Below are 25,842 nucleotides of genomic sequence, written 5' to 3' on the forward strand. Positions count from 1 at the left end.
GTTCATCCAGGATAGGCCAAAACCTTTCGGATCCCAGGATGAGACTCAGTCTTCATCAGATCCTAATTTTGGGGGTCAGGAAGTGTTTTGGTTCATACCCCCTCGTTCCTAATTCAGAGTTTTAGAGCCAGAGAGGACTGTGATGGTCGGTGTTCAAACCCCTCCCTCGAGAGGGGCGAGAAAGTGGGCCCAGGATTGGGATAGGGACTCGCCAAGGATCACACAGCGAGTTAGTGGCAGGGCTGGGACAGGGACCCAGCCCCCCAGCAGCCAACCTGGGGCTCTCTCTGCCTGACACACAGCCGCTGCACTCCGCTAAATCTCAAATCAATCGGAAAGATCTAAAGGTAGCGGTGTTGAGCTGGATGTGAGTGCGAGTCGGATGTGGTGTGTGAGAATTAACGAACGAAAGTAATCGTAGCCCTTTGCACAGTGGGTGGTCATGTACAGCACTCGTAACGGTTTCACGAGGACTCCGTGGCCGAGACCCCCAGGGGAGGGGCGTCGGCACTGAGCCCTGGTTCTGTTGCCTTGTTTTTTTTTGGTCTTTTTTGATATTTCATTAAGTTTAGAGTTTAGAATAACATACTTATTTCTCTTACTTGTTTAAAGATGAAATTCTTATTATTATTCTGTATCATGCATTAAGAGAGAGAAAGAGGATTGTTTTAGCATTACGCTTGTCACACAGCAACACAAAGACAATATATGTAAGCGTAGCGTTCACCACATTTGACACAAGAAAGCGCGAACTCCAGCACAAAGATTAGGACAGACCGCATCTAGTGAGCTCTGCGGAACTCCAAGAATCTAGGGGGGGCTGTGGGAGGGCTGCTTAGATCTCCTCGCTGCCGGCCTCCTTGCTGAAGGTGGTCATGTCGATCTTCTCGGGGAAGATGATGTTAACAGCCAGGTCTTCCCCGCTGTTGTACTGAAGCAGCAGGTTCTTCTTCTTCCGCAGCATGCGGTTGTAGCGCAGGTTGGACACCCAGGTCTCGCACTTGTTGAGGAAGACGATGCCCACGGTGCCCAGCACCACCAGGCTGGTGAGCACGCCCAGGATGGTGAAGCAGATGGCCTGGCCCTCGGTGAGGAGAGGGGTATTCTTGTTGAGCTCTTTCATGGACACCTTCAGGATGCGGTGCTCGGGCTGCGGTACCGGCAGCTCGTGCACCCCAGGGGTCAGGCGGTAGGTCAGCCCGTAGCCGCTGGGCAGATGGGTGACCTGCTGGGGGCTCAGCGCGCGCTTCTTGACACAGGTGAGACCTGTGAACTCGGGCTTGCACAGACACTCGTAGCTCACCTGGGTGTGCTGCAGGCAGGTGCCCCCATTCTGGCACGGGCCGCTGGCGCAGTTGGTCACCGGGCGGCTGCAGGTCTTGTCGATGAAGCCGGCCGGGCACCGGCAGCGGAAGTCGCCCCCGATGTCGGTGCAGACGCCATCGTTCTCGCATGGGTTGGGGGTGCAGCTGTTGGCCACGATCTCGCAGAAATTGCCTGAGAAGCCAGGGGGGCACAGGCAGGAGGCATGGGAGGCCCGGCCCTCATCATCCACGCAGGTGCCTCCGTGCTGGCACGGGGAGCTGCAACACAACAGGGACACAGTAAAGGGCCTTGGGGGCTGGGCTACGACAGTGCTGCAGGGCACGGGGCTCAGGGCAGAAGGTCTCTGGCCTAATTAAGGGGCAGATGCTCAAAACACATCAGGTGAATGAGGGAGGGAAGGAGGGAACGCCAGCCAGGGAGGCACAGAGAGGTGCCCAGGGTCATGACCCCTGTCTGCAAGAGGCTCACCAGCAGCTCTAGGGGTGGGTGGGTGCCCACCTCACCCCCATCTCGATGCTAACCTGGGACACACCTGACCTCCCATGCCAGGACGCTCACGTCCTCTCCCACCTCTTTCTGCACCTCTCCAACCAGAGGACTGTTGGTTAGTCACTAACCAGCTGGGGAAACTGAGGCTAGAAGAGGAAAAGTCAGTGACAGCCCAGGACTAGAGCAAACCCCCCTCCCTTAGGTCCATCCCTGGGCTGCTGGGGCAGAAGAACCAAGCAAGGGGCACCCCTCACCCTATCCCGGGACCCGCTGTCGTCCTTCCTGCCTATGGCCACTGTCGCTGCCAACCCTCATTATTATTATTATCATCATCATTAGCAGAGTGGATCCACAGGCTATTGTGCAGGAAGCGCTTGGGGACTCTCAAAGAGAAAGCAATACGAGGTCTGTCTATGCTGGCACGAGCCGGTGTCTGTGCCAGGCTGTTTAATAGTGGTCCATTCACCCAAGTGCAGCTTGCAAACCAAAGCTGTTTGCTCAAAGCGGAGCGCAAGGAGCATTTAATGTAAGTGCTTTTAAACGAGCGAGCCCTTTGTCATCTGATAAATGCCAAAACTCCAGGGAAGAAGGGGCAATAAACACAAGAAATCAGCATTGCTGCTTCAGGGTGCGGGCTCCATGGGAGCCGGGCTCTGAAGGAATTTCAAGGACCTCAGGCTCTATTTTGACACACTGGTTTAAGTCCGTTAGCGAGAAAAACAAAATATTTTAAAGCTCTTGTTATCTTTTTATCCTTCTTGCTAATAAGCAGAAATGGAGCTCAGTTGTCACCGGCCCCCACTCTGACCCCGTCTGAAGACTGATCTTCGGAAGCCTCGTTAATGTCCGCTTACAGCTGTTACAGACTACCGCGGTCTCTGCCACCCTGCAATGTCGGTCAAGATAAGCTTATTTGCATGTTAGCTTCTGTTTCTTCAGAGGAAAGGGACACCCCCGCCCCCCAACTACAGGCCCAGGACTGGGTTCAAGTTTGGATTCTTATATTCGGACTCTGCCTCTGTCAAGATCTCCCTTGGCTTCAGGCTAAGCCCCATCCAATGGGGAGGAGGGATGGCTCAGGGCCGCCACAGAGATAACGGGTGGAGAGCGGCTGAGCCACTGGGAAGCATTGCTCAGGGAGGTCCAAGTGAAGACAGTGGCCATTCCGTTGCATCCACTGCCCAGGGGTCCCAAAGCCTCCCTCCCCACTGAGGAGAGCTGACAGCCGGCCCACCTCCTCTTGTGCTGGCAGAAACCCAATCACTTCACCTCTCAGCCTGGCAACTCCCTCCACAGACATCCCAGAAAATCCAACTGCAGAGCCCACCAGTTCCCCAAAACCACCCCTGAGATACGGCAAGCGGGTTTCAAACAGCCTCAGCCCCGCGGAGCTCCAATCTCTCATTATGTTGCCTTTAGAAAATTATGCAGCTCGGAGTGTCAGTTCACCATTCCAATCGACTGTCAGTCACACGCATCAGGACGTGCGAACATCAGGGGAATATGAAATCGCCTTCGGGATCATTTGAAAAAATTACGGCAATGACACATTCCCCCCTAAACACCCCCATCCAGGGCTGTCCCCCACGGGCTGCCAGGATGAGTGCCTACTTCATCTTTTGTCAGACGACAGGTCCAACAGGGTTAGGCTGAAAGGGTCTTTAGCGGGTGCGTGAAAAGCAGCATTCATTAGATCACACATCGTCGGGAAGGATATTTACCCATTGATCACACAAGGCCCATCCTTTTTCTGGCAGTCCTTTCCCGAGTACCCAGGGGCACAGGAGCATTCATAGAGGCCATCGTCCAGGCTCACGCAGGTCCCATTGTTAGCACAGGGGGTCGAGGAGCAGGCCCGAACATCTGCAGGGTGATGGAGAAGACAAGAACTTAGTTTCCTCTCCATACACAAGCGTGATGCGGACCCCGGTGGGCTTTAAAACGGCTCTGTGGCCACCAAGTGGGGTCTGGAGTAAGACGGTGTAGGGAGCTCCCTCAAAAAATCCCACGGAGTTAGCTGAGGCTCAGGAAGCTGAATGGGGTTTCCTTGTCTAAGGTCACAGATCAGAGTCGTGGCCACTGGTACTCAAGCCAGGATAGCTGTTCCCTTTGCCTGGCACCAGGTCACCCCATATCCAGCAACATGTCCGTGACGTTCACTGTGGACATCACGCTCCTCCCTGCAACAGCATGCCTAGCTGAGATTCCCTCAGGCCTGTCTCCACCAGACAAGACTGCACGCACCTCCAGCCTCTCCTGTTGGGGGAGGGGTCCTGGCCAGCTGGGGGACGAATACAGCCCAACCCTCAGAAAAACCACCAGCTCTTCATACTTTTCCGTCAAAGAGGGGCAGTGAGGGGGATGGAGATGTAAAGACCCCCCTCAGTCAGGAATCAAGACACCTGTTAGCCCCAGCACTACACGTGTCCCTGTGGTCACTTTCTGCACTCAGGCTCTGAACTCAAGGGGTCCCTGGTAAAAAGGCTGCATCTTTTAAAGCCAGGAAAATTAGAACTATTGAGCGCTCTCCTATCAGTGCAGGCTTCCATGAGCACTGGAATATTCCCACCATCTTTTAACACCTTCCATCAGGCACACTTCATTATTCAGGTTCAGCAAGCCAGGGACAAGCTGAACACAAGGGCCCGCGCCAGGGGCTCTCTGACGGTGGAGACCCCAGCTCCCCACTGGGGCCAGGAAGGGACCCCTGTCCTGCCCTGTATCCAGCCTGCTGCCATGTGGCAGCAGAGTTCAGCTCCTCCCCATTCTGTGCCTCAGTTTCCCTACTTATAAAAAGAGGGTCTTTCCTTGGCCAATCTCTGAGGGACTCTTCAGCTTTGATTTTCTATAATTTGAGCTGCTGCACCTGCCAAACAGAAAGCCAGGGCCAGTGAGAGACACAGCAAGCTAAGGCAGGCTGGTGGGGGTGCGGGGAGGAAATCCCCCGTGCTGAAGCCACACACGTGCGTATTTTTTGTTCCCTCTCAGAGAGATCCACACCCTTGTGGAGGGGAGACTGCAATCAATCAAGAAGGAAGAGCCTGAACGCCGCGTTGATGGACTACCCTGTGGCGTTCCACGGAAGCCCAGCTTGGTGCAAGGACACATAAAGAGGATTTATCTTTATGGGACGGCACCGGCGAGGCATCAGCACGCGGCAACTCCGCGTCAGGCTCCTAATTCTCTGCAACCGGCTCTCCTGTCACTCAGAATCTTAAATTTAAGCTAAAAAGCTGGCGACCACCCTCAGCTTGTCCCTGCAGCTCTCCCTGCTACGCCAATCCTGGATCAGCCCTCCTGAGTCTCCAACCCCAAGGCAGGGGTGAATTAAGCTGCTCTGAGGAGAAGGCTGCTTGGGGGTCTCTGCCAGGACAGCAGCTGTGGCCACGGCAGCCTCAAAGATGGGCAAACAGGGGGAGGGAGGGCTGTGTCTTCTCTGGGACCCTAGACTCTCTGGCCATCCCCAAGCTGGCTGCATTTGTCAACCTGGTGGGGAGGGGACATACCAAGGGCCCATGGGAAGGGAGGCATTTGTCTGGAAAATTTCAGCAAGGCTGTACTGCATTTAGATACCAAAGAAGATGGGCTCCAGGCTAAAACCCTAACCCTGCTCCCACATGGTGGCTTTGCTGGGATCCCCCAGATCCCCAAACAGCTCAGAGCTGCTGCCACTGCTTCTGTGAGGGGCAGCAGAGACGCCGGCCACAGCATGAGTCAGCCACGGGGAACCTTGCACCGTATTAGGGGGGCAGGAATGAAGGACCAGAGACAATTTGGAGTGTGAGGGAGCTCAGCTTCAGAGCCACGGCTGCCCTGCCTGTATAGGGCAGGGGCCATAACAAAACGCTCTTAAGTGTTCCTTAAGGGAGGATGTTAGTTGCAATCAAAGACAAAAATGAACTCTCTTTCTGGGGCTGGGGGAAAGGGTTGTAGCTGGCTTTTCTCCCAACTTCTTTCATATCACTTAGCAGACACTTGTGTTTCTCTGATCCTCCGTTTCCCTATCTGTACCTCTTTACTAATGTCGGGGACCGAGGGACAGAGGCCCTGAGGGCAGGCTGCGCAGCTGGGAGTTTTTTTGTGGACTTCAGTTTGCCCAGACGTTAGGGCAGGTTTTGCCAAATGAAAATGGGCTTAGACGGACACTTCGCAGCCTGAAAATGCAGTGACAGCCAACTCTCAATTGCTTAGGGTAACGGAGGCAAAGATTGCATAAATTAATGAAATCAACAGATAACACCCATCTTCACTTTAACCCTTTCTCAGCTTTTCCCAACCCCAGCCTCCCCCTATACCTGACCCGCTCAGTCCAGGCCCCCCAGCCCTGTCCTTCTGGCCGTGACTCAGCACCTGCCCCTCAATCCTTGAGCAGTGCTGGCCACCCCCCACCCCATTTGTTTGTTTGCAGCCTCTTTACGGTCTTGCGTGTGCTTTTCTAGGGAGTCTTAGCTCCGAGATCCCCAGAGCCCTGTCCATCTCTGGGCTTCCGTGACCTGGACAGGCGGCCTGAGGTCTGTGGTCCCACCGGCCCAGCTGTGTGTGTATTTTGTGACTCTTTATTCAACAGGAAGCTCCCCGGCCCCCACCCCACATCTTCTCTAGGTGCTGGGTGCTGATGGTGCAGAGGAGAGCAAAATACAGTCCCTACCTCTGAGGAGGCATTCGGTACCCGCAGGAAATTTATAAACAGATCGTTAGAATACAGGGCACGAGGTGTGCAGGAATGAGGAAGTGAGGGCCGCCAGCAACAGGAGACTGGGAGGAGGTGGTGGGGACTAGGGCAGGCAGGTAAGGATGCAGGGCTGAAGCAAACAAAGGTGAGTGCCAACCTCTATCGCAGAGCTCCCCATCCCAGCCGTCGGTGCAAATGCACTGCCAGGGTTCTTCACAGAGTCCGTGAAGGCAGCCGGGAGAGGTCACGCACTGGTCACACAGGGGACCCTGCCAGCCAGGCTGGCACCTGCAAGGGGTGGGGGAGAAAGGTGGGGACATATGAAGAGGGCAGGGGTAGAGAGGGAGCTCAGGCTACTTTCTGTGGAACCAAGGATCCTTGGGGGTCTTTGCACAGTGCCAGCCAGTGGTCCTGGGAAGGAACCATCAGTCACCTGAATGGGGAAACTGACAGAGAATGCATGCCAAGCTCAGGGGCCGTCCTGGAGGGGCCCCGAGATCCCGGGGGAGTGCTGCGTTTTGCCGCAGTGGCCTGCAGAGGTCTCACCTGCCACCCCACCTCTGAGAATGCAGACGGGAGCTATGGCTGCCCCCACCCCCTGCCCTCATCTCCCCCGCTTGCCCCCACCAGTTTTCTGAAGGGGCCAGGAAGCTGTTTGCTGCAGCGCAGTGGCCAAGTCCCCTGTTTTTTCTGCCTGACTTCATGACTCCCCAGGCTGCTGCGTGGCCCCCACAAGCTGCCTCTATGGAGCCACTCTATTACCTGCAAACATTGTCATCCTCGCAGAATCCATTTTGGGGGTTGCAGGCCGGGAAGCATTCAGCCCCTGAGATACAAGAAAGGTTATACAATCACCCCACCAGGCCCCAAGCCAAGGCAAAGCCTGTCTTCTCCCACACAGCCCACCACTGTCCCCGAGGGCACCAACAGCCCTCTTGGGTCCTACCAGTCCGGCACACAGTAGGCACTTCCAATCCGAGTATGGATGGGGCTCAATGCACGCAGGAGAAAAATCTCTGCCACGTTCCCAGTGATGAAATGACCACAGTACACTCCCTAGTTCTTAGGAGCATGAGAAACACCTTCTCTCCCGACCCCCAAAAGCAAATACGACACCTCAAGTCCTCCTAACAGTGGGGATGGGGACAGTGGAGGGAAATATGTTGACCCCCGGGACACGCAGCCTGACCCTGACCATCACTTTTGCAACCTGAGCTGAAAAGGGGAGCAGATTTTGAGGTGTTCAGCTCTGGGAAAGCCCAGACAGGTTCACCTGGTGGGCTCCCCAGTAAGGCGTCTGGATTCTTTTGAAGGTTCATCCCTATTAAGCTGGGCACCCAGGTAAAATCTTCCCCCCTTTCCCCTACCCCAGACTCTTCGCATTAAGAAAACGATGACGACACAGGGTTTTGCTTAGCGGGCTGAGGTTGCAACACTGCTTAGAGATTCTGACACTTTAATAGGCACCTACTGTGTGCATTTACTCAACCAGCTCCACAGCTTCCTAGACAGCCCCCTCACAACTACTGGTGCAATAAGTGGGGGGGCGCTGCGGGAAGGGGGCAACTCACTCGCTGTCAGAGACAGATGGCCGCTGCAGACAGAAGTGTCGCAGCCCCTCACCTAGAGAAACGCGCCACGCAGTAAGGGCTCAGGCTGGGCTTCTCTGGGAATTGGGGGTTAAGACGGCAAAGTCGCCCCCTACCCCCGCCCCGAGACCTGTTCCCTAACGCTCACACAGGGACACCCCAAAGTTGCACCCCAGAGTATTTTCGTAGAAGACTCCACAACAGCACCTCATTTTTCCATACCTCCTTGCTCAGCGCACCGACACCCCTCTGGCGCCACTTCTGCGGGGCGGGAAGGGGCTGGGGGTCTCACACATCCCCTGCGCCCTGGGACCCCAGGGTCGGGCCTTGGCAAGCGAGGGTGGCGGGGAGGGCGAGGCAGGCACAGCGCGGGGTTTAGGGCTAGGCGGGACGGGAGGAGTTGGGGCGCACGAGACGGGGCGTGCGGGGCACCGGGCGGCCGGCGGGGCGTCGCAGGCTTCCCCAGAGGGGGCGCGAGCCGGGCCGCCGGGGGGCTCACCATGGGTGCTGTGGCCGAAAGCCAGCAGGAGCAAGAGGACGCGCAGGAGGGCTTCGGTCGCGGTCATCTCGGGGCGGCCGGGGTCGCGGTCCCGGGAGCGGTGCGGGCGCGGGTCCGGCTCCTGGCGCCGCACTGGGCTTCTGGTTGCGGACGCGGAAGGGGGCGCGGGCGCGCAGCGAGGGGAAAGCCAGGGCTGCACCGGGCTGCGCGCTGCGCTCTCCACCGCCGCTGCCGGGGAGCTGCCGCCGCCGCCGCGCGCGCCGCCCTTTTCGTACCGCCTCCCCCCCCGCGGCCCCCGCCCCCCGCCCCCGCCTCTGCGCACACGGGGCCGGCGCCGGCCAGTCCCGGTGACCCCCGCCCCTCACAGGGCCGCCCCCCACCACTGCAGCGTCCCGGAAGCCCGCTGGCGCACACGGGTGCACTCTTGGCTAGACGGGCACAGGTACCCCGCGAGCGTTTGGCACACGTTCCCCCCCACAGGACAGCATGCGGCCGCGCACACACAGGCCTGCCTAGGACAAGTCGCAGGAATCGAACCTGGGCCGCAGACCTCCCCGGAGAGCACAAGTCCGCACGCAGGAACACCGAAACACTTATTGCTGACGTCCCGGGCACACGTACAATGGTTAGATACCCAGGAAAACACAAAGGCGCACTATGAAGATGTGAACTAAGCACATAATCACACACGCACACAGAAAAACACCCAGGAAAAGCCCGACACCCCCGGTACCCCTAGCCATGAAGACGCAGAAAAATACAGTTGCCCCTGTGGCAACCCACACCCCGCAACGCAAACGCACACGGCAACCCAAACACACTGTAGCCCAGAAGGCCTATAGACACAGTCCTGGGCGGCAGAGGGGCAAGCGGACCCTCGGTTACCCAACCATGGGCATCCTCTCCCATGTGCCAATCCCCTGCACACAGACGCGTAGGCAGAACCACCTGCACACCCAAACACACAAACACACTTGTAAACAGACGGTCACTCGTGCCTGCATTCAGTCACACCCACCCCCGCACACACAGCATCTCAGTCAGGGCCTTAGCCGCGCTGAAACACAAATGCACCGACTCTTACGCACACATGTATGCACAGCCACGCACCTGATACCCACAAGCACACATACCCAGCCGACTCGTGGTCACACACTGACAAAAATACATACGCAGTCCCCAACACACACACACACACGGTCGCATCTGTCTTTGTCCACAGTGGCATGCGTGGGCAGCCTCACCAATGTGCTCTCACATACACACAATAGCACTCCAGGCACTCCGCACGTATTCCAGACCCACTGGGAGAACTTCTCTGAGGGGTCGCCAGCCGGAGAGGTGCAGGTAGAGGATGCCAATTGCCAGAGACCCTCTTCCTCTGCAGAGCTCCCAGGGAGAGGGGGTGCTCCTCAGGCACCCCTCCTCACCATTACCCCCAGCCTAGGCTTAGAGCCCTGGTGTAGAGGAAAGCTCTGCACCCCCTGACCCAGTCTGTATGGGGGAGGCTCAGAAAGATAGGGAGGGAGAGGGGTAGGAAGGGATTAAAGATGTTTAACCTCCTGGCGGAAGGGTCCCAGGCATCCTGATCTTTGGGTGGGTGGTTTACAATACTTAATTTACATAATTAATTAATAATATCCTAGATGCAGGGACTGGGTGCCCACCCAGCTCCCGGCCTCCCCTTCCTCGCAGTGCTGCAGCGGGGTGTGATCTTGCCACTTTGAACCTGGAAGCTGGATGTTTTGGCCTCCTGGCCCTCTAGCCCAGCCCTGGCAGGTCTGAGAACACGTTTCCCATCCTAGCCATAGATGTGGGAAGGCAGGCCCATGGGCGTCCCCAGGCCCACCAGCCCTAAGTCAGTTGCTCCAGTAAGGCACTCAGGATGGGCACAGGGATAGACAGAGACCAGAGCTGTTCTGGGCTGGCTCCGAGGAGGCTGGAGGGAAATTCCCAGACCCTGGTGAATGGTGTCCCTTCCCTGATGTTATCTGCAGAACGCCCAGATGGGTAGGGGCTGCTGGGAATGGCTTTGGGGACAGGCTGGAGGGAGCAGCTGGGGTGCCCACTGTGTGCCTGCCACATGCCCTTGCATTCCTGTGACCCTGCTCTCTTCCGTGGACTCTTTCCTCAAGTCAAGAAACCAACTCCAGTGACGAAAGGTCCTTTGCCCAAGGCCCTTGGCCTAGAACGAGAGTGGCTGACAGACTCAACCCTGGAAGTGCCAATGTCCACTGCATGGTGATTGCCAAGGTCTTCCTGACCAGGGTTCCTCTCTTCCCTCCCTCCAAGGCCCCTGACTTCAGCCTCCGAAATCATCCCAACAGCAGGCAGACCTGGAAGAGCTGAGTTCTCTGCTAGAAGCCAAGGAGGGGTGGAGGATCTCAGGGCTGGGTAACCCAGGGGCGAGGGCCTCCCAGGCTCCTGCCAAAGTCCCGCAGAGAGGAGAATCTCTGGACTGCATGGAGCACTTAGAGGGCCCCAGTGGACTTCGAGTTTCCCCACCCCCAAGCACACCTAGACTCCTCCCTTCCCCAACCAGATTCTTCCCCGGACCCACCCCCGCTCCACCGCAGCCCTCCCCAGTTTAGGAAAGGGAGGGAGGCCAGAGGAGGGTATTCTCGCCCAAGGGAGTCTGTCCAAATGTCACAGGCTTATGCTGAAAGGGCACTGCCTTCGCTTGGGGGGCACCTGCTCTCTAATCCTATCTCCATTTCATGCCCACCAAGGCTCCTGGGCCCTGGGCCAGTCACTTCCCTCTGGGAGCCCTGTTTCTTAGCCCATAAACAGAGATGTCCCACCTGTCTCTGAAGGGAACTCGGGTTTTTGTAAGCAGAAAAGCACTGTGCTGACAGGGCCTGGTCAGAACCCCTTCCAGCCATTCCTCCAACAGCTGCAGCCCAGAGCCCTTGCCCCAGCCAGCTAGAGGATCTCCAAGCTGGCGACCAGGCTCCACTGGCCCCGGGCCCTCTTCAAGAGCCCCCTGCAGGGACACTTCAGGGACGGGAGGGGACTTTCCTGTCTCACGGGACCCACAAGCCAAGAAGCTTTCTGTTGCCTTGCTCTGATCTCAATAAAGCGTTTGTAAATTCAGGAGGCTGGAGCTTTCTTTTCAGCAAGCAGACACTGAGAAAGCGTAGCTTAGGAGCGGTGGGGAGGGGAGGTTGGTGACTGTCACAGACTTTAAGTCTGCACAGAAGGCGCGAAAATGCCAATGTAGTCCCTTGGGGAGAAGCAGTACAGTCTGCTGTTTGCAAGCAGACCCTGGGGCTGCCGAGCGGCGGGCTGGAGGAGCTGGACGCCCCCTCCTCTATCTGCACATCCTTCCCCTCCTCCCCCTTCCTCTTCTCTCAAGAGCCATGCTCCGTGTACAGGCCCCGGGATTACAAAGATGAGGCCAGTAGCCCACGGGTCCTCACAGAATGGCGTAGCAGGCGATCTACACAGGTTGCAGGGACTGACCCTGCCAACTCTGAGGCCAGACTGAGATTCATGAGCTGGACTCCCTCCCTGTAGCCAAGCCTAAGGCTCTGCCTGTGGCCCCACGCCCCACAGGCAAGAGCCGAAAGCAAGGGGAACCTGTCCGGAAGCAGTCTTGCTGGGCTTCCCTGGGGCAGCAAGGGGGCTAGTGATGAGTGAAAGTTTTCCACGGGAAGGAAAGAAGTGCTGTCTCCAGCCCTTTTTCTCCCCACTCCTCTGCTCTCCCTTCCTCTGCTCTCCCCTCCTGTCTGCTCCCCCTCCTCCTTTTCTAAACACTAACTCCTCCAGCCAGCCCCAGACCACTTCGCCCCTGATTAAAGGCAGAAACACTGCTCAGGGCAGCTCAGCTGGGTGGAGCTAGAGGGGCCTCTGAGACTCACTAGCCCTGGGCACCAGCAGGGGTGGGAGAGAGAGCAGGGGTGGCCGGTGAGGGGGCTTCACCCCACCTTCACGTTCTGCTCTGCATACCACCCGCACAGCCTTGGTGGGGATCTCCATGCCTTGAGGCTTTGCTTCTGCCTAGACTAGGTTTTTATTTTTTGGGGGGGTCTGAGCCCCCACTGATCCAGTCCTAGTCGGCATCCTACAGACAAGACATGCCTTTGTCCCCTGTCCCCACACCCAACTTTCTCCATCCTCCCTCCAGGAGAGGAGGAGGGTGGGCTCCTCCAGATCTGCCTGCTCTTCCTCCCCAAGGGACTGACCAAGGGGAGGACCAGTGCCCAGAGACTCGGGTGGCCTAGTTACGGTCCTAGAACCGGAACATCCAGGAGACAGCTGGGGAGGAGTCTCCCCCACCAAGAAGCCACCGTCCTTGGGTTGAGGGCTTATAGGCAAGCAGGTATTGCCCTTTCTGCATGTCCCTTACTTCTCCCTTGGATTTAGACTCTAATTTAACCCTGTCTCATCAGAGCCTCCTCACTGCCTGGGCTAGGTGAGGACTGCAAGGCCCATTTCAGAGATGAGCACACTGAGGCTGGGGGAGCCCGAGAGAGGTGCATGGCTAACAAGTAGCAGAGCTGGGATTTGAACCCGGGTCTACTCAGAATCCCAGTGCGAGGCTGTCTGCCCAGCCCAGCAGAGTGGTCAGAGTGCATGGAGCCTGGAGGAGAATGGGCTCCCCTAGGAGCCTGCCCTCCCCTCTTTGTGTGGAAGGAGGCAGCTTCACAACCTAGGAGGCCGTGAGGGTTTCATGCAAACACCGAAGAGACACACAGCTGCCGCCTTTGAGAGTATTTTTCCAAACCTGAAGTCCATCTTTGGAGACAAATTCTCTTTTCTTCTGCTGAGGAGAGGGGACCTGGGGGCAGAGGGTGGAGGGAAATGAAAGACGTACCCTGGTGCATTTTCCAGAACATGAAGATTTGGTTTCAGATTCAATCAGAGAGAAGGTCTTCAGTGTGAAGCGGCATCGTGCTCAGCCGAGCTGGGAGTACAGCTGCAGAGGGGCACCTGCTGAGCCTGGCCTTGTGCTCAGGGCCTGAAGAGGCGTATGACAGTTCCAGGCCCACTGCAGGGTTCTCCAGCGCCACAGGGGGCTGTGAGTGGGGGCACAGAGCCAGCCCGTATCCCTGAGTCCCTGAAACAGCCCTGCGTATGACTCCCCCAGGCCCACAGCAAGCTTCCGGGAAGGAAAAATACCGGAGAGCTGGGGTGCAGAGGGGGGGACTCATTGGTTTGGGTCCATATTTAGAGTTGGCTTCTGTGGGGTCTCACCTCTTCCCCAGACAGAACGACAGAACCAATTTATTGTCATTGCTGATAGGATTTAAAAACAGAGTTCTCGTTTCCTCCCTTGCCATTGGAATCGACAGGGATGTAAGTCCACAGTGTGACTGTCCGCATCATCCATCACATGATCCTCTTAAAGAGCACCACTGAGTCATGCTGTGCGTGGGGGGCTCCCAGGGGCTTGGAGGGGTTAGTAACAACTCCCCACCCCACCCCCAGAGCTTATAGGCAGACTCATTCCCACCCAGGAGGGAGGAAATCGGGGGCTGGAGGAAAAAGGAGCCTTTTCATCACTCAGCTTGTCCACGCAGGCTTTGGCCAAAAATGCAGGAATTCTTCATTCATCAAAAATTCCCAGCAGTTAATTTTCCATAAAACAGAGGCTCACCTCTTTAAATGTAACCTTTCATCTGCCCAGGATTGACTGAGCTCCTACTGGGTGCCGAGGCTCGGCGGGGTCCCTGGAAAGGGGTGCAATGATGGATTTGAAGGTGGTTTCTCATCTCAGAGAGTTCAAGTGCGGACTCAGTGCTTAGACATCCTCTGAGATGCAGGGTCGTGGATGCTGGGACTGGCCACACACGGGAAGGGCGAGCATGCATCTCTCAGAGGGTTAGTCCTCAGCTGTGTGTGCAGAGTACACAGAAGTTCTCCAGAAGAGTTGGGGGAGGCCATTCCAGGCAGAGAGAGCTGTACAGGCACGGATGTGTGAACGAGACGTGAGTGTGTGTATGCATGCGCATGAGATGTTCCGTTAGTGAGGGCAAAGTTAGCATGGTGAAGAATGAGGCAGAATGTTGCAAAACTTTCAACATTTTGGACATAAATCTCTTAACTATTCTGGAATATTCTGCAGCTTCCTTTGCCCTGGCAAACAGTCCATGGAACAAGAAGCCCTCTTTTCTCATACCAGAGTCGACCCTCGAACATGTCATGCCCAGACTTGATGCTATGTCTTGGGAATCAGGCTGGGCCACCTAACCCCTCCTGTCCAGTGGGGCACCAGCCCCCACCACCCACCTCCCCAGTAGGATCCAGCTCGTGAAGACCCTCAGAGGCACAGGCAACAGGCCCTGTGATGACATATAAACAGGACACTTTCTTTAGCCACAGAAGATATCCTTTTCTCAAGCCCGGATCCCCTGGGGAGAGGCCTTATCCCGGCCCCTGCTTAGGAGTTTGTGGGGTGACTGTGGCAGAATCATGACCTCACTGCGCTGCGCCTGTAAAAGCGAGGATGAGTGGCGCGGCACGGCCCGCCACACCTGGTGACAGGCAGCTCTGTCAAGTTGAGGGATGTGAAAACACACAGCTCTCGAGGAATTTAAGATGTTCCCGTACTATATTTATTCTCTTATTTGTAAGGAAGCATTAGCATTTTCATTCAATTATATACTTTTAAAAACAGTTTTTGGTGTCCTACTGTGTTCAAGGAGTTAGGGATTTCCTGAGAAGGAAGACATTGCCTGGTCCCCAAGGAGGGGACAGGCACAGGGGGGAGGTGAGAGGGACAGAGGTTTGTTCCTGTCTCACCTCATCCTCCACGGCCTTTCCCCCAATCCCATGCCTGCCAAGTCCCCTGGCTCCCGCCCACTCACCCGCCCACCGAGGGTCCTGGCCCCCCCAGCCACCCTGGGCATCATCTCAGCCCTGAACACATCTTCCTGCCTGGTGTTAATGGATTTCGCACGTATGTCTGACCCTAGCAAGGCCAGACGCTTCTTGCTCAGCCAGGCACCCCGCAGCCAGAGGCCTGTGGCGCTGCCCTCGAGGTGTTTATGGATTAAGTGAATTAATGAATAAATGAATGAGGCACAAAGTGTTCTCTGAAGGTTACCATGGGCCCCTCAGAAAGATACTGTGTCCTAGCAACTGTCCACGGCCTGGTGGCCCTCCCCTACCACCCGTCCTCTTGCCACCTCTGATCTCTGGGTTCCAGGGGATCACTGCCCCCTTGGACTTGCAAACAGGAGAGCCCTCAGGGTTGCAGCGATGCCTCCACCTAGTTCTTTCCCCACCAGGGCCCTCAGTTCCTTCACTAGGAATGTGGGGAGCAGCTGTGTCGAGATAATCTCCAGCACCCCCTACTACCACCTGCCCCTGCCCACCACCACCGAGCACCTGGTTCCTCTGAGACGCTCTTCATGAGCCTGTTCCTATGGCAACACTGCACCTCCAGAGGCCCAACCTGACTGTCTGCAGCCAAGATCCAGCTAGGGATGGAGGGCAGGGATGCCCAGTGTGAGTGGAACCCCATTCCCCTCACCTCCTCGCCCCCTCACCCCACCCGGGGTTGCTTAGTACCCAAATTCAAGTTTGCTCTGTTTGTAATGAGCCTTAGTTTGATCCCTGTCCAGGTCTGTGTGTTTCTTCTCCCGCTCTAGCAGTGGGGACTCTCCTCTCAGCCAGAGAGAGCTGGATGCTGGAGTGCAGACAGGCAGAGCAATTCTCCATGGGTCACAGAGCAAGGAATGGGCAGAGCAAGACTAGAATGTTGGGGAGTGGTGCCCAGGCAGGAGGATTATAAAAGTTGACCATAAAATGTCCTTTGAGGAACTCTCAGGTTCCTTCGTTTAAATGGGTCTCTCCAAGGTCTGGCCAAAAAGCCCACAGACTGAAAACAGAAGCAACTGCATCGCAACAATAGAGTTCAAGTTGGAGCCCAGCGGGTGCTGTCACTTCACTGCTTCAGAGAATTTGGGAAAACAGCAGGACTGTCTCCTAGGCTGGTCACATCCTCTCCCCACCTTCACTTTCTCCTTCCTTCCTTCTCCCTGCGCTAGACGCTGGTCTGCCCGTCCACCTGCAGATGTGCTCACTAAGGTCCAGCTCTCTCTACCTTCATCACTCTAGAACTGGGGCCGGGATTAGAGCACCATGGCCTCCCAGGTATCCCCTCTGGAGGTCTCTCTGAAACCGTCATCTCCCATTTGCCCCCCTCACACCTCCTCCAGGGCCTCCACCACCCTGCAGTCAGCCCAGCGAGTGAGGGCTTAGACTCCTGGCTCCCGTAGCTTTACCCTCTCTCTGTGCACACAGGCCCCAAGCGCCAGGAACTGTTGCTCCCCAGTCGCTCTCCAGTCCATCTCCATAACCCCATTCTCTTCGCCACCACCCTGGTCCAAGCCTCTCTCCCTAATGGCTGTATCAACCCTAGGCCTGCCTGTCTCCCCCATCCTCTCGGCGACAGGCCAGGGTTCAGAGGGAGGTTTTCTAGATGCATGACTATCCAGAGCAACCTGCTACTTAAACCCTTCGCAGAAGGAAAAGAGAGAGGAAGGGGGCAGGAAAGAAGGAAGGGAGGGTAGGGGAGAGGAAGGAAGAGCAGGGAAAGGTGCCCTTCTCAAACTCATTTCAGCTCTCCCTGGGCTCCAGGCTCAGAATTAGGTGCACAGTAGGTTCTCATTAAGTATTTGTGGGATTGAATTGCACCATCGTATCAAGGAATCGATAAGGAAGCATTTGGCCGGGATAGCGATGTGGAGATTGGAAATGGTCTCTTAAAGCCTGGGGAGATGCTCTTCCTTGCAAAGATTCGCCCTCAGCCTTTAGACCCTCCTCCTTTTCAGTGGCTTTTTCCTGCCTCTCTCGGATCAGCCAATTATTTCTGATTGTGTTTTACCCATTTCTTCACTCTCTCCATGAGCGCTGGGCAATAGCCTTAGCTGTCTGTGGCCAGCAACAAGGTCCCAATTGATCCACACATGCCACTGTGGGAACCCTGCAAGCACATCCTCACCGTGGTTTCTTGTGGGGGAGGGTCCTGCTCACTAGAAAAGTATTTTCAGTATATTCAGTATTTTTTCTGTGGAAGGCAGGGTAGCAGGAGGAGGTTGGGTGGGTGAAGGGAGGCAGTAGGTGGGTGGCAGCTGGGCTTGGGGAAATGGTCCAAACTCTCTGCTTATTTCCCTGTGGGACGACCACCTGACCTGGAGGAGCTATGCAGGGGAGATGAGAGCCCGGACGGGACACTCCTGCCCAGTCCTGGTTGCTTCGTATGTGTTTGGGATCTGCTCCTGGTCCTGACGAGGATGCTGGTGACACTGGCAGGATGGGGAAGGGCTGGGAGACCTGCAGAGGGGTGCTCAGGCCAGCTGCTGTCTGGGTCCAGGGCTGGTAGCTGCAGCCCGTTAGGCTGGCCCCCAGGCCTTGCCACTGCCCTGGGCAGGAATGGTTTCCACAGGTCGTCAAGGACCACTCGTGGGGATCTGCACCCAGCCTCTTCTCTCCCACCTTGACGGCTTGAGTTAACAAGGAGACCAGAAACGGTGAGGCCTGTGTGACTCAGACAGGGTCCCAGCAGGAAACAGATGGTGCACACAAGATGGTTAATTTGAAGAACGTTGAATAAAGGGCCTATTTACAGAGATGTGGGCAGGGTGTAAGGAAGCCGGAGGGGTAACAGCAGGCCCCGTTACCCCGTAGGCCTGCAGCTCGAGAGAAGAGTGCAATTACCTGAACCAGAAACCGCGAGAGTCAGGTGGAGAGGGTGGATGAGTGTGGCCTTTGGTTGGGGAGCCTCCAGTCTCTGTGCAGGGAACCTGACCTTGCTCTCCTCCCTCCCCTGATCTGTTGGGGCTCCTGTAGTCCCACCTGGCTGGAGCCAGCTGATAGAGACCATCCAGGCAGGCCACCCCATGCACAGACGGGGTGGAAGACAGAGGGAGGTTCTGCAAGGGACCCAAGGAAAAGTATGTGAGCAACCCAGAGCTTCACCGAACCCAATGGCCTCCTTCTCAGTAGGGGAAACTGAAGCTAGAGAAGCCTCTCCGTGGCAGAGCTGGGATTTGAGCCCAGGCCTTCTGGCTGGAGCCCAGGCCTCAGGCTCCTGACCCTCACTGCTCTCGGGTATATGTCAGTCTGAAGCAGTGCTGGGCTGTGGAAGAGGTTCCAGCTTCCCCCTGGGAACCGGTTGACTTAGTGACATTCACACTGGGTGGGCAGCCAGAGTTAGCTGCGCTGATGAACTGCTCAGCCAGGAGGTTGCCAGTCTGGGGTGGGGGTTCCTTTCTCCTCCAGGGCCTCTTTCAGGCAGGTCTGCCAGGACCCAGGGCTGCTGAGTGCCAGGTGTGGCCACAGCCACATGGCCTCCTGTGATGAGAGGAACCTTACTGGACCATGAAGGTGGGTAGCACCCCAGCCACTAGACAGCAGAGATCCACACTCAGTGGGGGGGGTAACATCTGCAAGAGCTAAAAGTGGGCAGAAGAGCCACTACAGTCCCCGTGTCAGGATTTGGGTAAAGTCCTAGGTAATTTTGGGCAAAGCCTTTCCCATCTCTGGGCCTCAGTTTCCCCACTTGATCTTCCTTGACTCTGACTTCTTACCTGTGCCCAACACCTGGCTGCTGGGATGGGGCAGAGATAGAGCCTTGTTGCTGTAATGGCCTTGGTGGGTGGGGTATCCCTGGACCAGGTGGGAGAAGGACTGGGGGACAGTCTGCAGTCAGAGGACACTTAGGGTGAGACCATGATGGTGGTGATGGAAGCGTGACCAGGAAGACGGTGAGTCGAGAGACTGAGGTGGGAATGAAACCCTGCAATGCAACAGCATTGGGACTGGGAAAGAAGAATGCGGACTGGGAAAGAAGAATGCACAAAGCAAACAGAAGAAGAATGCACAAGAGAAACAGAAGCAGCTGCCCAGAGACAGGTGGGTGCAGAGGTTGGGGGATCTCTTCTTGGTCAACTGCCCCATTGTCCTCTCTTGGTCCTGCATTTCCAGCCGCTGTCACTGCACTGACTCCTTCCTCGATGCCCATAAACACTCTGAAAACCCTTGTCTTTACAGAAACAGAGAGGAATTCCAGACTCCAAGAAAGAAAGAGTGAGAGAGTGGCCATGGGTCCAAAATGCCCACAGGGAAATCAGTTAAGATAAAGATTGAGATTAGTCACTGGGGCCTTAGGGAGATGCCTCTAGAGCAAGTGGGAGGAGGAGGAGTCACAGGCAGAGTGACAGGCCAGGGAGTGAGCAGGGGGCCTGGGTTGGAGGCAACAAGGAGAGGGGCGTTCGCTAGCAAAGAGCTTCAGGATGCACAAGTGAGAGAGAGAGAGAGTATGTGTGTGTGATTGTGTGTATGGGGGAGTGTGTGTGTATATGAGTATGTGAGAGAGTGTGTATGTGTATGTATGTGAATGTGTACGTGTGTCTTCATTTAAATATAGGAGAGACTCTAGGGTGTTTACAGCCTGAGAGGCTGCAGATGCTGAGCGAGGGCATAATTGATTAATTGAATGAGGAGAACACAGTCTCCATCCTCTGCGGTTCCTGGTCTGCTGGGGAGACGAGGATTTGAACCGACACCTCCACTAATCTGTATGCATAAAATTGAGTTAGCTGCGCCCATGTGGATGAGGTGGCCCGCAGCCGTCTGGGGCGCAGCAGATGCTCTGTGACTCTGCTTCCCCTTCCTGCACGTCAGCAAAGAGAAAGGCTCTGAGCAGCCCAGGCTGTAGGTAGCTTGATGACGCCACTGTCCTCACGGGAGGAGCACAAGCCTTAATTGTGCCTTTAGACTTTCAAAGTGATTTCACATTGATTTTATTTATTCCTCAGAACCCCAAACTCATCAGGCTCTGCCCTTAGTGGCCAGGGAGACACTCTGCACTGTGCGGGGTGGAAGGAAGACTCCAAAGGCCCCAGCTTATGTCGGGTTCCCCTCTGTGCCCCAGCCGTGCAGTGAGGGTCCAGGGAGTGTTTGTTGAGTCAGTATATGATGGAGGGATGGACGTGGTGCTATAGGAGAGCTGTCTCTCTCATTGTTGTACGTATGGGTAAACTGAGGCCCAGCAAAGGACTCTTACCCAGAGCTGTGCGTGGCAGCTGATCTTCGGAAGCCCTAATGCTTGTCGCAGTTCAGTTTTTGCCACTGTTCAAACATAGAGGGCCCCCACAAGAGTCAGAGCAGCCCTCCCCTGGCTCCTTCTAGAAAGGCAGTGGGGGCTGGCGGCTGTGGGCTCTGTGGCCCACCCTCCCTATGGACCTGTTGACTCTCGAGTCCTCTTGGCGATCCGGGCAGAGCAAGTCTGCAGGGCTCATCTCCAGGCAGGGTACCGAAGGCTTCTCCCACAGGGCTCCCTGACTCCACCACCCTCCTCATGCCCGTAGCATGAAGGACGGCACCTCCCTGCCTCCAAGGCCTAGGCAACCTTTCTGTGACTCCCCTGAAATGCCATCTTCCCAGTTCACCAATGGCGAGCCCACCCCATGCTGAGTGCCACCTCCTCCTGGAGGTCTTCCCTGAACACCCCTGCCAGGCAGAGCTGTCCACCACGATCCTTGCTGCTGTCAGGCCCCAAGGGTTTCTGAGGCTGGTGGCTGGGTGATTGGGTGTGGCTAACCATACACGCTTCCCAGGGAGTGGAAGCTCCTGGAGGGGTGGAGTGGGGTGAGGAGGGGCCCCACCTCCACCTTGCCAGGCCTTTTCAGCACCCAGGGAGGTGAGACCTGGTCACGCGCTGGTGCTCGGCACAGGCTGAGCGGTGCTGGCACAGCTGCAAGGGGCCGCCCTGTCTCCCTCCACGTGGCTGACGGGTTGTCTGCCAGCTGGGCCACCGACAGGACGTGGGCAGGGATTCCCTGGGGAGGAGCCACCGCGGCTTCCTCGTGGTTCAGGGCGCCTGTTTCAGCGGCTCCGACGGCCTGCATGTCCCTGTTGCCAATATTTTTAACTTGGCCCAGCTTTTAATAAACCCTTCGTGTGTGGAGAGCAGTAAACAATGATTTGCGGACTTGACTAATTAAAACACCACTCTGAGGTTGCAGAGGATAGCTGGCTGCACCCCGAGGGAGGGCCCTTCCCCCTGGGGCCACGAGCAGGCTCCACGCTGGAAGCCAAGGGCAGCAATGCATCCAGACCTGGAGACCAGGGAGTTCATGACCCAACATGGAGGGGCTGCAGCAGGGACCCCACATGCACCTCCCCGGAGCCTGGCCCCATCCCAGACCCTGCCACCTCCTCCAGGAAGTCCCCCTCACAGATGTGCAGCACTGTCCTCCTTGTGGTGCCTGGGACCAGGCCAGGGTCCATTCCTGCCCGCCCCCAGTGACAGCTGCTCAGCCTAGATCTCCACCTGTCCCTTGTTCGGTCTTCCCTCTCCTGCTCTCACATGTCCAGCTCCACTTTCTCTCTCTCCTGCCCCTGTGCGGAGGGCACTGCAGCCATTCTTCCAGGGCCCTCGGAGGGGTCAGCAGGCTCTCCCTCTGCATCTCCCTCTGTCTCCCCATCAGTCCTGTCTTTTCTCCATGATCATGGCCCCACTTCCGAGCCCCAGCATGAACCTCTCCATCAGCTCCTCATTTGAGAGAAGGTCATGAGAAAATCGCACCCTAGGCCTGCCTTCTGGTCTCACTTCTCCGCAACCCCCCAGGCTCCATCCAGCCCCTCCTGGACCTGCACTCTTCCTCCTGCCTCTGCCTTGGGAGGGTCCCTGGAGGCGGCTGGGTGCTCCCGAGGATGAGTGCTCCTCTCCTTAGCCCGAGTCTAAGGGGGAGGAGCTGCAGAGTATTCCACAGGGATACTTAAGTAGATGCTTAATAAATATCAAAAAGACTACACACACACACACACACACACACACACACACACTCACACACAGAGGAGGGGAGGTTGCCAGACCTCCTTGGGCAGGGTTGGGTTTTGTCAGAAACCAGAGGAGATGATTATCCTCTACACGTGACCTCAGAGATTCCCCCAACCCTGAAAATACCTACTCCCTGTCCCACCAACCCCCACGCCAAGCCTCAGTCCAAGTCAGCGGTGGGAAACCCAGTACCCAGTCTCCCCCACACCACCTGGCTGGTGCCTTTGATTAAAGGGGTGTCTTGAACTTCTGCCGACTGCAGTGGGCACATCTGTAAGATGGGGTTAAGGACTCTTACCCTGAGAAGAACCCCCTCGGAGCTCTGGCATGGCCGTGGTGGGCTGGGCATGGAAGGACAGCTTGGCAGCAGAGCAGCGACACCTGGGTTATCACCATTTGTCCCAGTTATGGTTATTACAAGAATTAGGAATGTTCCCACTGGCCTTTAAGGTCACCAAGCCTCTCTCAAGAGTGGAGGTGCCTCCCTGCTGGGTGGCCCTGGGGACCCAGACCACCTGCTTGGGGGTGGCCAGGTGATGAGTGGCCAGTTGGACCACCTGTGCATATCCGGAGCCCCCCCCAGTTGTCATGGGGCCTGCACAGTTCTGCCTGTGATAGGGAACACTGCCTTGAACCAAGCCCTTGGCCGCATTCCCAGGTTCCACCTCTGCCTGCCTCCTCCCCAGCCCTCCTTGCTTGTCAAGACAGAAGCTGGCAGGAGGGGTTTGCAAACATGAATCGTGGCATTTATTCCTATGTTCTCTGGCCCCGACTTTGTAGAAACACCTGCAGGTGACTCTTCCTCCAGAGAAGGGAGGCCGCTGGTTTTTCTTCCCCCAGCCTTGCGGAAAAGAGGCAGCACAGCGCTGGAGGGCGGACCGTGTCATCGGGACAGCCACATTTTTCAGGGTGTGTAGTTACCGACTAATTAGCAAGTCTGCAGATAATGACTGTGGAACAAGTGACACGAGGGCCCGGAGGGCCCAGAAGCGGCTGTGTTCCTGCACACTGCCTCTGTGGCCCTGGGGCAGGGACCGAAGTCTGGGGACAGCCCACCAGGAACCCATGGGCCAGCGGGGAGAAGGCCTGTGGGACACCCAGGTGCCCTGTCCCACTGCTGGGCACATCACTGCACCTCCCTCCCACTCAGGCCTCAGTTTCACCCTCTGGCTCTGGAGGTGATTATCACAAACCTAAAGGTGGCCTGGATCCTGGTACCTGCTCCCCTCCCACAACCCAGTCCTAACACCTGGGTCACATATGCCCCCTCTCTGTCTGCCCAAGCCAAGCATCCTGCAGTGAGGACCTCCGTCCCCTCTCCATGTGCCCTCTCAGTCTCAGAGCCCTCCTGCCTCTGGGGCTGACCACTCCCCAATTTCCCACTCCCCTCTAGGCCTCGAGGCCTCAGTTCCCATTGTTCCCTCTACCTGAGGAGCTTCCTCAACCCTGTCACTTGTCAAAACACAAGCCTGTTCTCCAGGGCGGTCTGGGTACCGAGAGGTCCAGGCCACCTCTTTCTCCTGAGGAAGGCAGAGGCCCCTTGGCATGTTCACAGGAAGAGCAGCAGCTCAAGGCCGGAACACGATTACCAAACCCGAGACTTCCCCCTGGGGCCCCAGCCGGCCTGGGACCTTGAGGACAGATTTCAGGCAGGCATGCCTTCCTTCGGCACTGCCCCTGGGGAGCGGGCTTCTTGCTGCTGGAGGAAGCTGGGATTTAGTGAAAGGAGGCTAATGTGGAAGAGCAGACAGACAGACAGATGGCCTGTGGGCCCGGGGCACACTGCCTGCACCTCTCTGAGCTTTGGAGTGGTGCCTGTAGCGTGGGAATCATATAGGACCAGTCTCCTAGGTCCACCGGGCCCTAGTAAGTGCCCGTTGGAAGCTGGCAGGCACAGGAGGAAGGACAGGAGAGCACATCTGACCAAAAGCCCCAGGTCCAAGCGCAGCCGCCCAGAGCCAAACAGAGCCCAGGCAGGTCCCAGGGGGCCTCTCCCGCCAGCCGAGCTGCAGGACTGCTAAGGCGAACCAGGCAGGGCCTGAGAGCATTTGGAAGGCTTCCCAGTGGAGGTGACCTTGGGGATGGGCCTTGAAGGGTACACATGAGTTTGCCAAATGCAGGGGAGGGGGAGGCCTTCCCGGCAGTAGGACAAGCTTGAGCCAGGGAAGGCTAGGGCGCCAATGTGCCTGGCTATTCTGGGAGACAAGTCCAAGGCCCAGCAGAGTGAGGGGAGCAGCTGTCCCTGAGGAGGCCGAAAGTCGGCAGGGCTGCCCAGCTGGGGTCCTGAATGCCAGGCCGCTGGGCAGTGTCTTCGGGGACCCTCAGACAGGCTCTGAGAAGACGAAAGGCAAAGTCAGAGCTTCAAAAAGCTGCAGTGCGGTCACTCTGGCAGCCATGGCGGAAGCAAGAGCACAAGACACTGACGACCACACAGGTCATGGCTAGGCCAAGTGGAGCAGCAAGGAAGGCAGAAATGGGGGGCTGGGGGCCTGGAGGAGGGGCAGGAGGAAGAAAGCCAGGAGGAGAAGCTGCAGGCCACTTCTCCCCGTCTCCCCAAAACCTCACTCCCCTAGGCTCTCGCTGCATAGCTTTCCACAGAAAACAGGGAAAATTACGTTTGGAATATCTCCTACATTGATTGTGAGGTGAACAAAAAGGAGTTGCAGAACAGTGTGTGTAAAACGAACTCATGTATATAAAGTGAGAAAGAATACATACGAGATCCCCTTTCCTACTGATCTGTTTGCACATGCCTAGACGCTTCCGGGGATCACAGGAGAAACTGACTAGCCCTGGGCTTTGGGAATGGCTGGGGAACCCCAAACGGGAAGACGACGACCTGCTTTGTACTTCAAAAGAGAGGGCCATCTATTTTATAACTGAAACTACTTTTAACATAAAAGGAAACTGGCCCGGAGTGCAGTGGCTCACACATGTAATCCCAGCACTTTGGGAGGCCGAGGCAGGCGGATCACCTGAGGTCAGGAGTTTGAGACCAGCCTGGCCAACATGATGAAACCCTCTCTCTAGTAAAAATACAAAGATTATCCAGACATGGTGGCGGGCACCTGTAATCCCAGCTACTCTGGAGACTGAGGCAGGAGAATCACTTGAATCTGGGAGGCGGAGGTTGCAGTGAGCTGAGATTGCACCACTGCACTCCAGCCTCGGTGAAAGAGACTCCATCTCAAAAATAAACAAACAAATAAATAAAAATAAAATATAAAACCAAGCGAAAAAGGCAAATGGTTAGAGAAGGCCTGCATTTGTCTCAGGGGAAAGCACAGCCAGAGGGGATCGGGAACGCTGCGCGGGGCTGGAAGGTTCCAGAAGGCTTGACTTTCCCCACCTACCTGGTGGTCTACCCGGCCGCAGTCCCAGCCCCGTGTGCCCCCCAACCGAGGGGCAGGACTCCCGCCCCGCGCGGCCCCAGCTCCCGCTCTCCGCGGCGAGCCCGCCGCGCCCCCTGCCG

General features: G+C 56.7%; 1 protein-coding gene across 1 annotated transcript; it reads right to left on the bottom strand.

Moving 5' to 3' along the window:
- Positions 1 to 602: 602 nt before the first annotated feature.
- DLK1 (delta like non-canonical Notch ligand 1) lies at positions 603 to 8,849 on the bottom strand. Its single transcript, XM_009212261.4, has 5 exons — positions 8,576 to 8,849; positions 7,250 to 7,313; positions 6,645 to 6,775; positions 3,537 to 3,678; positions 603 to 1,583 (listed from the first exon to the last, which is right to left on the bottom strand). Exons 1-5 carry the CDS (start codon positions 8,640 to 8,642, stop codon positions 836 to 838), a joined length of 1,152 nt encoding a protein of 383 aa, XP_009210525.2. The 5' UTR covers positions 8,643 to 8,849; the 3' UTR covers positions 603 to 835.
- Between the last annotated feature and the right edge of the window lie 16,993 nt (positions 8,850 to 25,842).

Source organism: Papio anubis, chromosome 7, assembly GCF_008728515.1.
Source record: "Papio anubis isolate 15944 chromosome 7, Panubis1.0, whole genome shotgun sequence".
Taxonomy (NCBI): domain Eukaryota; kingdom Metazoa; phylum Chordata; class Mammalia; order Primates; family Cercopithecidae; genus Papio; species Papio anubis.

Excerpts from the sequence above, each read along its gene's own strand:
- DLK1 (XM_009212261.4), bottom strand. The coding sequence starts at position 8,642 with ATGACCGCGACCGAAGCCCTCCTGCGCGTCCTCTTGCTCCTGCTGGCT. Across the intron at positions 6,776-7,249 it reads GAGGATGACAATGTTTGCAG|GTGCCAGCCTGGCTGGCAGG; the intron begins GTAATAGAGTGG and ends CACCCCTTGCAG. Across the intron at positions 3,679-6,644 it reads TGGGGAGCTCTGCGATAGAG|ATGTTCGGGCCTGCTCCTCG; the intron begins GTTGGCACTCAC and ends ATCACCCTGCAG.